General features: G+C 38.6%; 1 protein-coding gene across 11 annotated transcripts in view; it reads left to right on the top strand.

Annotated features, from left to right (window-relative positions):
- Positions 1–14,577, top strand: part of svila (supervillin a) — a 69,972-nt gene that overhangs the window by 39,860 nt on the left and 15,535 nt on the right. For 4 of the 11 annotated variants that reach the window (XM_069191245.1, XM_069191242.1, XM_069191248.1 and 1 more), the window contains 11 exons: positions 1,758–1,805; positions 2,371–2,451; positions 3,935–4,003; positions 5,765–5,912; positions 6,686–6,778; positions 8,748–8,777; positions 8,934–9,020; positions 9,483–9,660; positions 10,379–10,551; positions 11,840–11,995; positions 13,230–13,366. In XM_069191245.1, the coding sequence (XP_069047346.1) occupies positions 1,758–1,805; positions 2,371–2,451; positions 3,935–4,003; positions 5,765–5,912; positions 6,686–6,778; positions 8,748–8,777; positions 8,934–9,020; positions 9,483–9,660; positions 10,379–10,551; positions 11,840–11,995; positions 13,230–13,366 (1,200 nt within the window). The remainder of the gene's footprint in view (positions 1–1,757; positions 1,806–2,370; positions 2,452–3,934; positions 4,004–5,764; positions 5,913–6,685; positions 6,779–8,747; positions 8,778–8,933; positions 9,021–9,482; positions 9,661–10,378; positions 10,552–11,839; positions 11,996–13,229; positions 13,367–14,577) is intronic. The other 7 variants (XM_069191250.1, XM_069191249.1, XM_069191244.1 and 4 more) reach the window with 2 other exon arrangements.

The raw sequence follows: 14,577 nt of genomic DNA, 5'->3' as shown, positions 1-14,577 counted from the left end.
TGGTAGACCCGAGCAATGCTTCGCTTCTGTTTCTGATCTGTTTTTCCATGTTCCTAGAATGCTTTCAGTTTTGTTTCATGCATCCGTCTTTTGTCTGTCTCTGTATGGTTTTATTTTAATTTCAATAAATTAAATTTCCAAACTCTGCATGGAAAGTGTAATTCTATACAGTTCCTCAGTCCTGCAAGCTACCTGTATAAATGTAAAATAAGAGGACTCACTAGTGTTTTGAAAAGTACAGTACTGTGTGGCCAAAAAACTCATGGCAGTGGGTTGTGAATAACTAGGCCTGTTGATTTGTTTAGTGACCAATATCAAATTAGATATGAAGTGGTTACATCTTTTTGGTAAGTCACTTTAATTTTTAACTTAAAACTTCTAAAGTCCCTTACTCTTCTTACTACACACACCCTTTAAACCCCTAGTACTTCTCTGCTTTTGGGCTACCTGTCTGGCTTCATGCCAGGAGTTTAAATTCTGGTCATTGTGTAGTTTAAAAGGCAAAATCGTTTTCTCAAAATATTATTGAAATGTTTTTTTTTTCCAGTTGGTATAAATGAACTTGGTGCAATCTGATACACTACTGTAGGCACGGTCACCGTTGCGGTTGTTGTGAAGTGGTTAAAAAGACCACCGTCAAATTTTTGGGGGTTTTCATCGATATGTTCAGACAAACCACTCTTGCCTGAATGCAGGTGCGGTTCTCATTCATAATATGAAGCAATCAAAACATCACGAGCAACATCGGGAGGAAATGGGAATTGCTGTAATAAAATCAAATGGTTAAAACCCAGAAATGTACTGAAGGTTTTTTTTAGATCAAACAATACTGAATAGAGAACACAAAACCATCTGGTCAAACAAGACGAGTAGCTTGTCTTAATAGAATCCTTTTAGTCTCCATGCAACTGATTCCACGAGTAAGATTAGTCCTGCCTCTGTTTAATTCTGTATGCCTGCAGAATGCTAGGTGCTCTTTTAAAGCTTATGTTGGACAGCATGGATGCACTCGGATGTTTATAGCTTTTTTCCATGCCGTATAAATGAGGCTTTCTGATCTTGTTGGGGAAAAAGTCAAATTTTTCACTTCTGTTATAGGACGATTTGGTAAGTTTAATTTTAAACTTTTAAAGTTTTAAAACTTTAGCCATAGAGATACCAGTGAGTTCTTAAGACTTTCTCCTTTCTCCTATTAGAGTGGCCGTTAGACTCCAGAAAAACTAAATCCAGAAAGGGGACTTGTACTCTGCCGGTGAAATTTATCAACTAGTAAATTGAATGCTAGAATTTGGCTAGGTGTTCATTGTTAGGGTTGTGATTATGATTTTGGTTTACGAAATGAGGAATTAACCTGTTTAAAGGAAATATTAAGAAATGAGGTATTAAAAGAAAAAAAATGCTGAAAACAAGAAGGTGCTTTTTGTTTACCTTTTGTTTCATCTTGTTTTAAGCCAATAGGTTTAGCCAGGTGTATCAACTTGAAAATCCCTGTTTTGTGTTTTTCTGCAGCCTTATGGCCCAAATGTAATTTAAGTGGTCAACCACAAAACAAGCATGTCTACTTTTTTGTGTTATGCCCAAACATTTTAGTGGGGAGATGTCTGAATGTGAGAACTCAGCCTTTGAATCGTGCATGAGGTCGCTTGTTTAAGCTCTAGCAACTGGAGACTGTAAAAAGCCGTCACGGGGCAGTGGTGATGGTTGTACCTGTCCTTAAACAACTATTTCCAATATTTTCCATTTGTTTCAACTTATAGGAGGAAGGGGTGATAATTGACGGCAGTGCTGTCACTGATCAGCTCTGGGTAAGCTTGAATATGTAATAGTAGGAGAAATGTTGTGAACTATCGATAGATCATAAGCTGTTTTGGACTTCTGTGTATTCTGTATGTGTTTCCTCTTGTATTTTTACTGTCAGTGACATGATTAGATGAAATCCCCTTTTTCCTTCAATAAGCTTAAGGTTGGTGTATCATAATGTTAACTATAATATGGTCAATGACTGCTTCTTTTTTTTAAGCATACACATGGGAGTGCACAATAATTTCGCTGTTGCTCACTTATCAGTACACTATAAACTAAATGCATGCATTGTGTGGAGTGTGTGAGGTGTGTATTCAGTTTTGTTCATGCTACACTCCTAACTAAGTATTAAGATACCGGACTCCCTGAAAACACAAAAGGAAATGTGCATTAAAGGGAGTATTAATACGGTGATAGGCGATCAAAGACAGGAGTCTTTGATTGGAGTGTGGCGATTTGATTTTGTTCTCGTGTATCCTCTCCTCTCTAACTCTTGCTTTCTCTGCTTCCGTCTGTGTGTGTCTGCGTCCGTTTTCCTTCTGGCTTCGCTTTTGCTCCTGTCTATAGGAACCTGTCTATGCTTCTACTTATTCTCCTCCTCCTATACCTACTGGCCATAAATGTCAGTATGTTGTACCTTATAACCAGGTGAGGAAAGAGCCGCATGGGCTGTCAAGTGTTCAGTCTTTGACTCGACTGCCTGTGTGCCTGCCGAGTGGCTCTGGTTAGCTCCTGACATGCCTTTCTCTGTAGTTGTGCTTCATGCAAGTTGATATCGGACTCCTCAATTAAAAACAAAAAAAACTTCCAGACTGGGTATTTAAATGTCATAACACTGTATGCAACTCTTTTTCAAATAACACCAAATGCTAAGAGATGTTGCCTTAAATTAGATCCTTCTGTTGGTAATTTTGCATTGTTCGCTTCTTGTTGAAGTGCTAACATGAATAAAACCATAAGCTTATCAAATTTTTTTCCCTCTTAATAAATTTGTATTCGCTTTTTAGTAGATTATAGCGTTTACTAACATTTTAATATGTGGCTGATATAGCTTGTATTCTTTTGGATGGTTGTGGTGACCAATACACTGCGTTGGCATGTTGGCTCCCTTGATTTAAAATAGCCATCATCGGTTGCAGTAATGAATGTGTAAAAACCTGACCGCATTCTTAATCTGAAGCCTTTAGATAATGATTTTAATCAGAATTAGATATTAGGAATTGGAATTGGTTACGCTTCTAAAATACAAATCTGGCCATGTTTTGCCCTAGCTGCCACTGAGTGACTTAAAATCAGTACTTTAACTCTTAACTCTTGTTAAGTTGTTTTGTTTCTTTTGCTCTGCATTATCTGCAAAGTCAAAATAACTGATGAAAATGGTTATTTTGATTGAAGTTGCAGATAAAAGTACAGAGTATAATGTAGGAATACGAAAGCTGTATGTAAGTTCCAGTATATAGTTTTATACTGTATAACGCATAATTCCCATCAGCACTGATGTTACGGTTCTATGCTCTTTTTTTAATTTGTATGCTCTTAGCCTTTTGAGTTGTAGAAGATGTTTTTCCACTTCCCCTTAAGTAAATAGTAAGCATGTCTTTGGTCTGCTTGGTTTTTGGCCATCCAGTTTTCCGATTTTTTGTTTTTCGTTAAACCATTTAAACCTTATAGTGAAATCTTTATTATGTTTTAGTGTTTACTAAATTGAAATTACTATTTTATTATTGCGGTGTATGGTTTTAGATAGAAATATGGAGAGAGGATTCAGAGGATTTGTATTTGTGATGAAAAATTGGGTGCAGTATTGCATTTTCTTTTTTAAAGAATGAAACGTTAGATGGAGCGTATGGAAGGCTTTGTTCTGTTTGGCTGTAGAGTGACTTCCTCTTCTGTGCCGAGGAAGTTCACAGAATTCTGCAGTTTGAAGTGCCGGCAGATGCTTTCGCGTCTGTGGTACAGGCTTGAGAACCACTTTAAAGAAGTGGGGCCCTTGTCATCGAGGCTCGGTGCGGCCACAGTCTGCTCCTGTGAAGGGCCTCTGAGGGACTGCCCTGACCTCTGCCTGCTCCCTTCCCTCACTGCTTTTCTCTCTGCTCTCTCTCTCCTTCCTCTTGGTTGTTCTTCCTTGAAGGTCAGTCCTCCCAGCGTTAGGGAGTCCAGCCCCCTGCAGGCGGATGAGCGTCACCCATGGCGATGGAAGGTGAAACGCACAGGCCTCACAGCATCCCCTTTGATTGTGATGGATTAACAGCACCTAACCCTCTTAGTTACAGAGCACGCCCCTGAAAGAGGAACACCTACTGTGTGTGTGGCTTTTTTACAAAGCAAAAAAGTCCTGAAAGTATAACACTTGTTACATTTGTGTATTTTTTGTGATTGTTTTTTTTAGTGAAACCTTGAATAGCTTTATATTTCTGTGCATGTCGTGGTGTTTGACTTTAATCTTGAACCCTTCTTTACAGTACAGTCTGCAGTACCTACTGTATCAGCTGTTGGGGCTTCTGTTTTTGCATTTGTCAGTAGCAGTACACCGTGCAGAATGTGGAAAATACATTATGTACAGTCCTCTAGGATAAATAGTTTGCTGTGAAGGAGTGTAGAAATAACTTGTTTAATGAGCTTGAACCATGCAGACATTGGAGTATACGTCAACTCTGAGTGTATTGAGAATTAAATTATGTAAACTTGTCTGAGGACTTCTGCGTTGTGCAGCATCATAAGTGTTATGTGGCTGTCCAACATCATTTTTACAATACCTTCTACTTTTTGTTTTCTGTATTGTCAGAAATGTTTTTCGTTCACCTCAGAACATTTTAGTAGCATGTAGAACTTGCAGCGGGGAGATGCTCTGATTTTTTTTCCCCTGTAGTTAAATCTTTGGGTTCAAGCTAAATCTAATGCTGGTGAAATGGACATGGTGGTAGATCAAAGAAAGGAGGATTTGAAAAGCTCTTTTGGGGTGCTGTAGAAGAATTGAAATGAGATTAGTTTGAGCCCTTTATTATGCAGCTTTGTGTCCTTCAAGGCTTCCATGAGTCCTGTTGGCATTTCCCATCTTCGCCTCACTTGTTCATGTAGTAACTGAGAATTTTCTTTGCCAATTCAAATCGTGTCAAAAATGAAAAGCAAGAATACCAAGAAAAACAAAACCGTAATGCAGGCACATGTTGGAAGTATAATTCCTCTACGGAGCAAAATAAGAACAGTGTCCACTGAAGGAAAAATGTACTGTAGATAGAAATAATTGGTTACAGTGAAAATGAAAGGCCTTTGATCCGAGTGCAGTATCGGATGATAACATGAAGTTAATGCAAATGAAAGATACAGTACTGTTTAAACAGAATACACTTACGGTAGATTTTAAATTCATTCCCAACTGAGAATTGTTCATTACCAAAACCCCACATAATGATTCCTTCCCCTCAGGTCCTACGACTCTGTAACTGTGTGGTGTGCAGTACTGATGTGTTTTTACAAAATAATCTCAATCTGTGCAGAAAATAGTCCAGAGAAGGCAGTTACTAGTGAAACAAGAGAAACTTGTGCTTTTTTCTTTTTCCTCATTATTCTAATTAACATGAATAATATTTTTGGATTAGTAGATATGAGCAAAATCTTCCAAATGTTTATGAAAGTCAACATCAAATAAAAGAGCAATTATTCTATCTGGTTCTTTTTCGGTAAGAGGGATAAAATCAATTTTTATGCATTATTTAGCTTGTATACTGTAACCGTTTAAGCCTGAATCTAACAGCGGTGATGGATGTAATTTTTTGGTGGAAATTTAAAAAGGCAATAGCTGTGCATGTGTGTATACATTTCTTGTGTTGTGTTCAGGTATATTTACCAGAGTCCATTGCTTGTAAATTTGTCATTCTGCATCTCTTCTGCATCAAGGTCAGGTGGCTTGCCTGATGGTCTTTAAGCAAGTGGTTTTAATTACTCTGTCATTTTTAATCAGAGAATGGGAGAGGAGATTGAAGCCCAAATGACAATTGAAGAGAGGAAGCAGCTAATTTCTGCCCGGGAGGAGGCCTGGAAAACAAAGGGCAAGGGGGCAGCTAATGACTCCACCCAGTTCACTGTTGCAGCACGGATGGTCAAGAAAGGTCAGAGGACACTGCTTTTCTTTAAACGTCCCCTACCCAAGAGCATTCCTGCTGCCCTGTTGTACAAGTTTAACATTGATGAGAGGTCCCCTGCTATGATCCTCAAGAGCTTCAGTCTTTTTTTTCCCTGAGCTTGGCAAAATGGATAATGTGATAAAACTGGATTATACTGCATGTCTGTTTTTTTACCCGTCTGAAGGATGTTGGATCATTTAACCGCTAGCAAGTCTTGATTTGAGTACACAGTGGTGTGGCAACCCTTTGTTTCTTGGTTGGTAAATGTGTTTGAGTCTACAGATTGTGTATTTCATACTCGATGAATGGAATTAGTGTCTTGTACATATACTGTACAGTCATGTTGTGGCTATCATTTTTGTGCCGTTTTCCTTTTTGAGAATATGAAACTAAACCGAATCCTTAAGATCTTTGTTTTTCTGACTTAAATGATAAAGTAGTTTAATGATGAAATACATGTAGGATGTCTGTTGTTCCATGTGCTCAGTTATATTTTCAGATCGCATGATGGAACCGACAGCTCTTTCTCAAAGTTTTGTTGAAAAATGGACGTGGATGTATACGACTACACTTTTCAAGTGCATCTCATAAATAAGGCATTTTTTCAAGCTTTTTGTTCACTGAAGGAATCCAAAAATGATATTTTTAGAATTTTGTTTACATACAGTATAGGGTGCGCGACATTAAGTTGTCAAATAGTGTGTTCTTGCAATTACGCCCCCGATGATATTCAATTCTGAATTTTATTTCTGCTGCAGGCTTGGCGTCCCCTTCTGCAATAAGTCCAGTGGTGTCACCTGTCTCGACCAGACTGAAGAGCAATGCAGCTGCTATGTTGAAACCTCAGGAGGGTAAGCAGTCGGAAGATACCCAATTTTCGTTTCCATATAAAGCCATTGACTTACTTTAATTAAAGGAAATGAAGCATCCAAAGAAACCACTTACAACTACAAGAACTTCACAGAGTTATCATAAAAAAATCTTTTGTGCACTCGTAGTTTGTTAGCCTTGATGTACTGTAGATGAATGAATTCTGATTAACGTTCGGCATTAACCAGATTAATCAACAGGTGGTGTACTATGCAAGTCGCAAGCTGGTCGTGCCTGTGCCCACCACTGGAAGCAATGCAGGCTGTATATCTGCTACACGTGCTTTGAATCAAGTTGCAGTTGCTGTCTTGTAGGAATCTGTTCCATTCCTCTTGTAGAATCTGGACAAGCTTGTGCCTGTTCATTGGTTTCCAAGCCCTGGATGGGGCTCAAATCTAGGAATAGGGCATGCATAGATCATTTGTTATTCCATGAGCTGCATAAGGACGTGTGTTGTGTCCTGCTGGAATACATACATCAGGATGAGACCATGTGAAGAGCAGCAAATGAGTTCTCAGGACTTGGCCAATGAAACTGTATTAAGGCATTGATCGCTAGAAGGTACCATGCTATAATGTCTAAATCAGTGGTTCCCAACCTTGGTCCTGAACACAATCTCTGCTGCTATTCATTACAGCTGAGCTCACAATCTCCAATGGTAATTGAGGTCTTAGTTAATCTGCTTCCTTGTTTAGGCTTGCGTATACTGTAACTTGTTTTGTTGTTTTTGGGCATTAAATGTTCCCTATTTCAACAGTGCTGTTTCTCATAGCTTAACACAGCCTGCATTCTATTTGCTTGCTTTTATTTCTGGTTAAAGAGTTATTAATATTTGATCAATTTATGATGAACAGACACAGTGGGGATGACACTGTAGCGGATGCTCTCACAACGGTCTTATTCTTTCTGCTGAGGTCCAGTTGGTTATATTTCAGGCAAAACGCATGAATAAGGGCAATTCTGAAACTCAGAATTTGGTACAGAGATGATACCAATTACACCTCCCTTTTTGCCTTTTGTAAGAGCTGATGATAAAATTCCAAATGCAGCCCAAATAGAAATTAGCCTTACAACTTGTTTTAGTTCCAGCCAAGCTCTTGGTTACATACTGTAATTGAACCCTTTATTGAGTTAATGGGGTTAATTTAGAAGTAGCCCATCTCTGCCTGGGGAAAAAAGCCTGGAACACCAAGGGAAAGGAGGCAGTTAATCTTAAACATGTTGGAGGTTGCCTTTCAACTATTGTATTCAATAAATCACAAACTTATACTCAAAATGAGCAGAAACAAAACTGCAAATATTCCAACCGAGCCACTTGTTAGTAGAATTAAGGCTTCAGTTAGGCAATTAAGCTCAGCTGGAATGAATTCCATCTGGTGTGTGGTTCTGGTCCTGACCAGGACTGGGGTTCCCTGGTCCACAGTCTTAATTCATCATTGAAAAGATCTTGGCTCAATTTTTGGCCATTGTACCTTTTAGGTGTTATTCCAAAATACCAATGGCACAAAGGCGGTTTTCTTGATAAGTGGGTTATGTTGGATCCTTGGAGTATTTTTTCATTGATTTTATTTTTCACCAGGCTTGACCTTCAGTAGCTTAAATAACCTCATAGCCTTTGACCCATCAACTGTTCTGGTGATTTAGCATTTATGCACAAAGTCACTCAAGTGTATCTTGGTGAGTCATTAAATCAATCAAAAAGACACCAAGAATATTTGATCAATGTCCAAAATCCGTATACTTTATTTTTTAAATGCAGATATGTAGTTGGATGTTCCTTTTGATGCTATAGTTGAAGCATAAGAGTCTTGGATTTAGTTTGATTTCTGGTTATTTTCTCGTTAATCTACTATAGAGTATGTAATAAGATGCTGGAAATAACTGCATTTCAATTTGGTTTATTTTCTCACTGAATTAACTTTACTTTTTCCTTTTTTTCTATTTTATAAGAAATGGCGGAAACACCCGAAACAACAGCAAGTGTGTTTCTATCTTTCTCTTGATATTGTATGATTTGTTTTAGGTGTCTTTGGTGTGTTGTCTGTAACTTGGTATTGTACATTTAGTGCATATATAATTTGTATAGTTTTATGAACTAATGTAGAGGTATATAGATTTTTTGGTCTTCTCTTAAAGATATTGAAGCCAGACCAGATATCCACTTGGAATCAGACAGAAAGCTTGATAAACTGGAGTCTTTCTTGGGGCGACTCAACAACAAAGGTAAGTGTTGTATTTAAGGTTAAGGAAGAAGAGTGTGTGTATACACTTGTATACAGTACACTATATAGCTTGCTTAAAAACAGCATAAAACGAATAAGCATTTTAGATTTCATAAACTATTCTAAAGGCATTCATTTACAACCTTTTCTAGTCTTTGACAGTTTACTTTGCTAGATTAGAGAAACCAACACAACTTTGAACCACAACGTTAAAACAATTTAATTTGTTATGCCATGTGCCTGGCTGGAGTTTTTCTGCCTAGTCTTAACTCTAAGGGATATTTTACTTCAGATTTAGCCTCTGGTAAACATTTTATATGGTGGTATCAGCAACTCTGTTTTATTTTCCATAGCATTGCAGATAACTTTTTAAGACCACTTTAATTACTTTTTGCCTTTGGAATTGTAATTTGGATATTGATGGATTGCTTATCCTGGTTTTCCTTTTCCTATCCTGGATCAGTGGCTAGCTCACAGGAGGCAACACTCTCGGTGACTGAGAAGACAGTGAAGGAAGTGATGACATTAGACGACGAAGTATTCTCCAAATTCTACCGTCATCTATCCGATTTCCCCCATATGTCCAGCAGGATTGAGATTGATGATGATTTTGATGACATCTTTGGTACTCAAGCACCAAAGTAAGCAAAACTTTTAATATTTTTTTTCAGCAATGTACAGTGTATGTATAATGCTTAATTCTTGTAATTGCTGTATAGCAAAAGTAATGCTGGGAATTTGAGAACCATTTGTAAGCTTTGAATCATACTGTATTCAACTTTTGGGGGAAATATCATAAACTTTGCACATTTTAATGATCCTAAATTGATTTTTTTTAATCCACTGTCATCCGAGAAGCAGAATTGATCCATTTTTTTTCTTAAACTGCTTTTCTTCATTTTGCACTCTCCAAGGTGATTGAGATCCAAATGAGAACTGTCAGCACGCTTGAGATTGATTATTCTGAGGGAACCGTTTTTAGCATCGCTGTTAAAAATGGGCATTGAGCTAATAGCTCAACCTCCAGAAACTAATCCAACAGAAAATTCAGTGGGAAAATAATCGTCAAATCCATTTGTAGCTGAATGAATGTGCTTCCAACCATAACAAACTTCAGGATTACATTTGACTAAGCTATGGGAACAAGCGCTGTAAGAATATTAACCCTTTAGGGAGCTACCTAGTTTCATCATTCAGTTCTGCCTTTTCATTCAGTTTCATTCTTAGTTCTTTCATTTTGTTTTACCTTTTCCCATCTTCCTCCCATGATGTAAAATGCTTCTGTGCATTATGGTAGCTCCAGGAATTAGGAGATCCAGGTTTCTGCCTCCTGCTGTTAATGCCGTCTCTACCTCACAGGCTAACCTCCGCCATGGTAGAACATAAGCGTGCAGTGAGGCCCATGCGCAACGTCCAGTCCTCCAAAAACCCCCTGAAGCTGCTGGCTGCCCGGGATGACATCCGCCATGAGTACACTGAGCAGCGGCTCAACGTTGCCTTCTTGGAATCCAAGAGGATGAAAGCGGAAAAAAGTAAGATCTTGGGACTTTTGTGATAAACCAAGTGGTGGATTTGTTAGGACACCGAAAACTGGGGACGAGGCACTTGCTCGAATGTTTGGCGATATGTGGCTGCCTGATGTTAGAAATGAAGGCATTGTGATCCAGGGAGTGGAGTGCCATGAGTGCTTGGCCATTTAAGGTCCCCTGGCAGTATTAGAAAGCTTAGGGATTATAAGTTTGCTGTTCTGGCTACATTTTTCTTTGGGCTTACACTTCAGCCTCCATTAGGCTCTAAAAAGATCTTCCTAAAGCTTTTGGTGAAACAGTTTCTCATCTCTTCGCCTGATATGGTGTGCAGTGGCTACCATGCGCCCCCCAAGTGGGTTCTTTGAATGGGTTCCCTTCCCATGTTAAGTCTCCTGGTGGATTGCAAAGAGCTACAGTACATGAATGCATGGCTTGTGTGCCTTTGAGTGAGCCACTATATAGTCCTTTTTATGGGTTTTGTTTTTGTTTGCATTTTCCAACTTGCATTTTATGGCTATAAATAACATTGTTGGATAGCACTGGTATACAGTATGTTTGCTAACTTGTTAGGGGTGTCCTTTAAGCAAGTTAGAATAGAAATCTTTTGTGCAACGTGGACTTTTTCACTTTCTTGCGTGGTTCTTACCTTTTGCAGCCAGAATAAAATGTACAGTACAGGTATGAGAGCCCACAAAGCCAAAATCTGTCACGTCTTTCCTTATAGAATAAGTCAATTGATGAGAATTTTAAGTATCTATAGATGATAGAGTAATCAGACATTTTTAGAATATTATGTTATTATATTAACATATATTAATATAATCTGTTAGAGTTAGACTTTCTCCATGTACTCAAGGCTAATGTTTGTTGGAGGAAGCAGCCTGTAAGAGAGGTGAAGTGTTCATGACACTGTTATCTAATCCTTTTAGCTTACTACCTTTAACCAGGAAAATGTTAATTGCGAGAGGCCCTCATTATCAAGAATGGCTTGGCTAGCGAGGAGAAACTCAATGTGAAGTGAAATCTGCAAAGAAAAAAAAGTCTGTGTGCTAAACTATGTTGAAACCTTCTACTCTGCAGTCCAGAAGAGGCTAAAATCAATGAAAATCATTTGATTAAAGAACCCGCTATTTAATCATTTATTTATCAGCTATTTTACTGTTTGATTACATAGCTTCAATCTCTGTCCATTGCGAAATCGTCCGTTTTACAGTCGGGTCAACATTAAGTGTTCTATAAAAATCTGAAACTTCCAGAAGTTTTTAAAAATGTTTCTTACTGTATTTTGTAGTGAACAAGAATTCAGGATACTCTGAGGTGGCACTAGCTGGACTGGCAAGCAAAGAGAATTTCAGCAGTGTCAGCCTTCGGAGTGTAAACATCACCGAGCAGATGTCCAACAACAGCGCTGTGCCCTACAAGAAACTCATGCTGATGCAGGTCAAAGGTAGTTGTTACACAATGTAATCTTGTTTTAAGCCTGAATGTCCCAACACTCTGTTGCAAACTGCTTCAGATAATACGGAAAAGGCATTAATGTGTGTTTAAGATGTACATTGTGGAGAGGGGCAGGTTTGCTGGTTTGTTCTCTAATGATTTGGAGATGAATAACATCTTAAAGATCACCGTCCAAGCAGTGCAGAATGCATCTCCTTGTCATCTCCACCAGTGTCTGTCAACTGGTGTCACCAGTGTCAGTCAACTTGAAGTGAAATGTAGTTTTAAAACCCAGGCTTGTTCTACCACAAGATATCTGCCCCCATATTGCATAAACTGTTGGACAGTATTTTCAGTAGCAACAGGTTCCATCCACTTCTTCCAGAGCCAGCTGGTGGTGCAGATTTATCTCCGATTCAATGCACTAGGTACAAAATGGAGCACCATTTTCACCGCCTAGTGAGCCTGCTGATGATTCCAGAGCTGTTTGTCAACATATGGAATAACAGTTTGCACTAAAAAGGGGCTCATGCTTCCCACTCATCAATGTTTTTGGTGGCGATTCCAGATTAACTTTGTGCCTGGCATTAACCCTGTGTAATGTTATGGGGACCAAGATGCAGAACCTACAGTAAACTCTTGAATGGTTGAGGCATGTACACTGTTTGAATAATTCTTCATCTTTTTGTCAATTTATTTAGTGGGATGTCCTATTCCTAGCCCCTACAGTATGTCCGATTATAATCCTTCTATGCAATGCCATGCGTTTTTGGAGGCAGTATATTAAGGAACTTATTGGCCCTGCCAATAGTTTAGTTTTGCAGGGGAATTTCTTAGGATATCCTGCTCAGCAGGCTGCTACCACTGTGACTAAAGCAGACTTGTTTATATTGGTTTTCATCCATATGGAGTTATGGAATCTATTTTTATCCAACATCCACTTTTTCCAACTTCTGTGTATTAAACTTTTTTTTTGATACCCAGCTCTGTACAGGAACCACACCTTTCAATTTGATTTTATTTTTGTCCAGATTGATTCATTCTGGCTTAATACTCAAAATCCAGTAAGGCATGGTGGCTTAGAAGCAACATGTCACTCATATCAGTTTATTTACAATGTTTTAATGCAATTCATGTGAGAAGAATCCTAATGCTTAGATTCCAAATTGCTTCAGGTATGGTGACTGAGCTCTGTGAAGAATAGTACCAGTGGAAGTGTATCATTCTTTTCTGTTTGGAAATAGGTAGGCGGCATGTGCAGACAAGATTGGTTGAGCCACGAGCATCATCGCTGAACAGTGGAGATTGTTTCCTGCTGGTGACACCTCATCACTGCTTCATTTGGATAGGAGAGTTTGCCAACGTCATTGAAAAAGCTAAAGTAAGTTATTTTCTTCACTTTTGTTCTTTGACGGTGTGGCTAGAATAATTACTTTTTAAAGTAAAATGTGCTTACGGGTACACGGGAAATTCTTAATTTTAACTCGGTATGTACAGTACAGCAAGCTTCAGTCTGTAATCTGCTTTTGGTCCGAATTGAAAGCGGAGAAACGCAGGTTTCAGGGACTCAGGGACTGTCTGAGGAAAGATGGGACATTGGGCTTCTCTAGCTGCAGCTCATCCCCATGGCTTTGTCAGTCGTGCTCAATGGCAAAGCAGAAGATAGCTGTATCATTCACCACAGTGCTGGTTAAAAAATGGAAAGTGTGCAAGCTCTCTTGGAGAGCAGGTGTTCAGAACTGAGATGCTCCAGTCGAACAATTGTGAGCAACGGCAGTTGTTGCATCCTTTTTTTTAGTTCTGTTCCGAATTCCTCTGTGAAACATTCTTCAAGAATAGTATGGCTTACATTTACATGAGATTTGAGTTATACCAGTTAAAGGGTTTCAGACCCCATGATATACAGAATAAGGGTTTTTGCAATTTGTTGGGGATTTTCTTAGGAAATCCTGATCAGCAGGATACTACTGTGACTAAAGCAGACTTGTTTATATTGGAGAGATTCATAAGCTGTTCACTTTATTCAGTTGAGGTTTGCAAACATGTGGAATAGCAACATGTTTGCAAGGCACAATATGCTATTTTTATGTGGAAAGGCACATTGGATATTTAAAATCAGGGAAAGTATTTGCATATATGCAAATAGTTTATTTGCTGAATGTTCAGTGCTGGACTATTTTACAATGTTTCAGTTGTGAGTAGTGAGTGCTGAACATTTGTTCAAGAAGGAAGTGTTAAGTTTTCTATTTGAAGTGCAGGAGTTAATTCTGAGGCAGGAATAATGCTATTACAATGAAGGAAATGGCCTGCTTGGATACAGCGGCAGGAAGCTGCTGCTGATCCACATGATATCCTTTTGTTCAAAACGGGCTCTGGCTTGGCGCACTTGGTATTTGTGAGGACCGAGAATATCATTAGTATCGGGCCTGTTGTCAGTATTTTTTCATTATGTTTAAGTGGTTGGTGGTGATGTTCGTGGTAGAACGTATGCAGATGTGAATAATTTAGTAACAAAAGGTGCAGGAAGCAATTAATGAACATGTTGAAAGTTTCTCCAGTTTGTCTGCTCAAGTTAATGAGGATCTTGGGTAA

This window comes from Lepisosteus oculatus, chromosome 6 (genome assembly GCF_040954835.1).
Source record: "Lepisosteus oculatus isolate fLepOcu1 chromosome 6, fLepOcu1.hap2, whole genome shotgun sequence".
Taxonomy (NCBI): Eukaryota; Metazoa; Chordata; class Actinopteri; order Semionotiformes; family Lepisosteidae; genus Lepisosteus; species Lepisosteus oculatus.
This window is presented reverse-complemented; position numbering and strand designations above follow the sequence as displayed.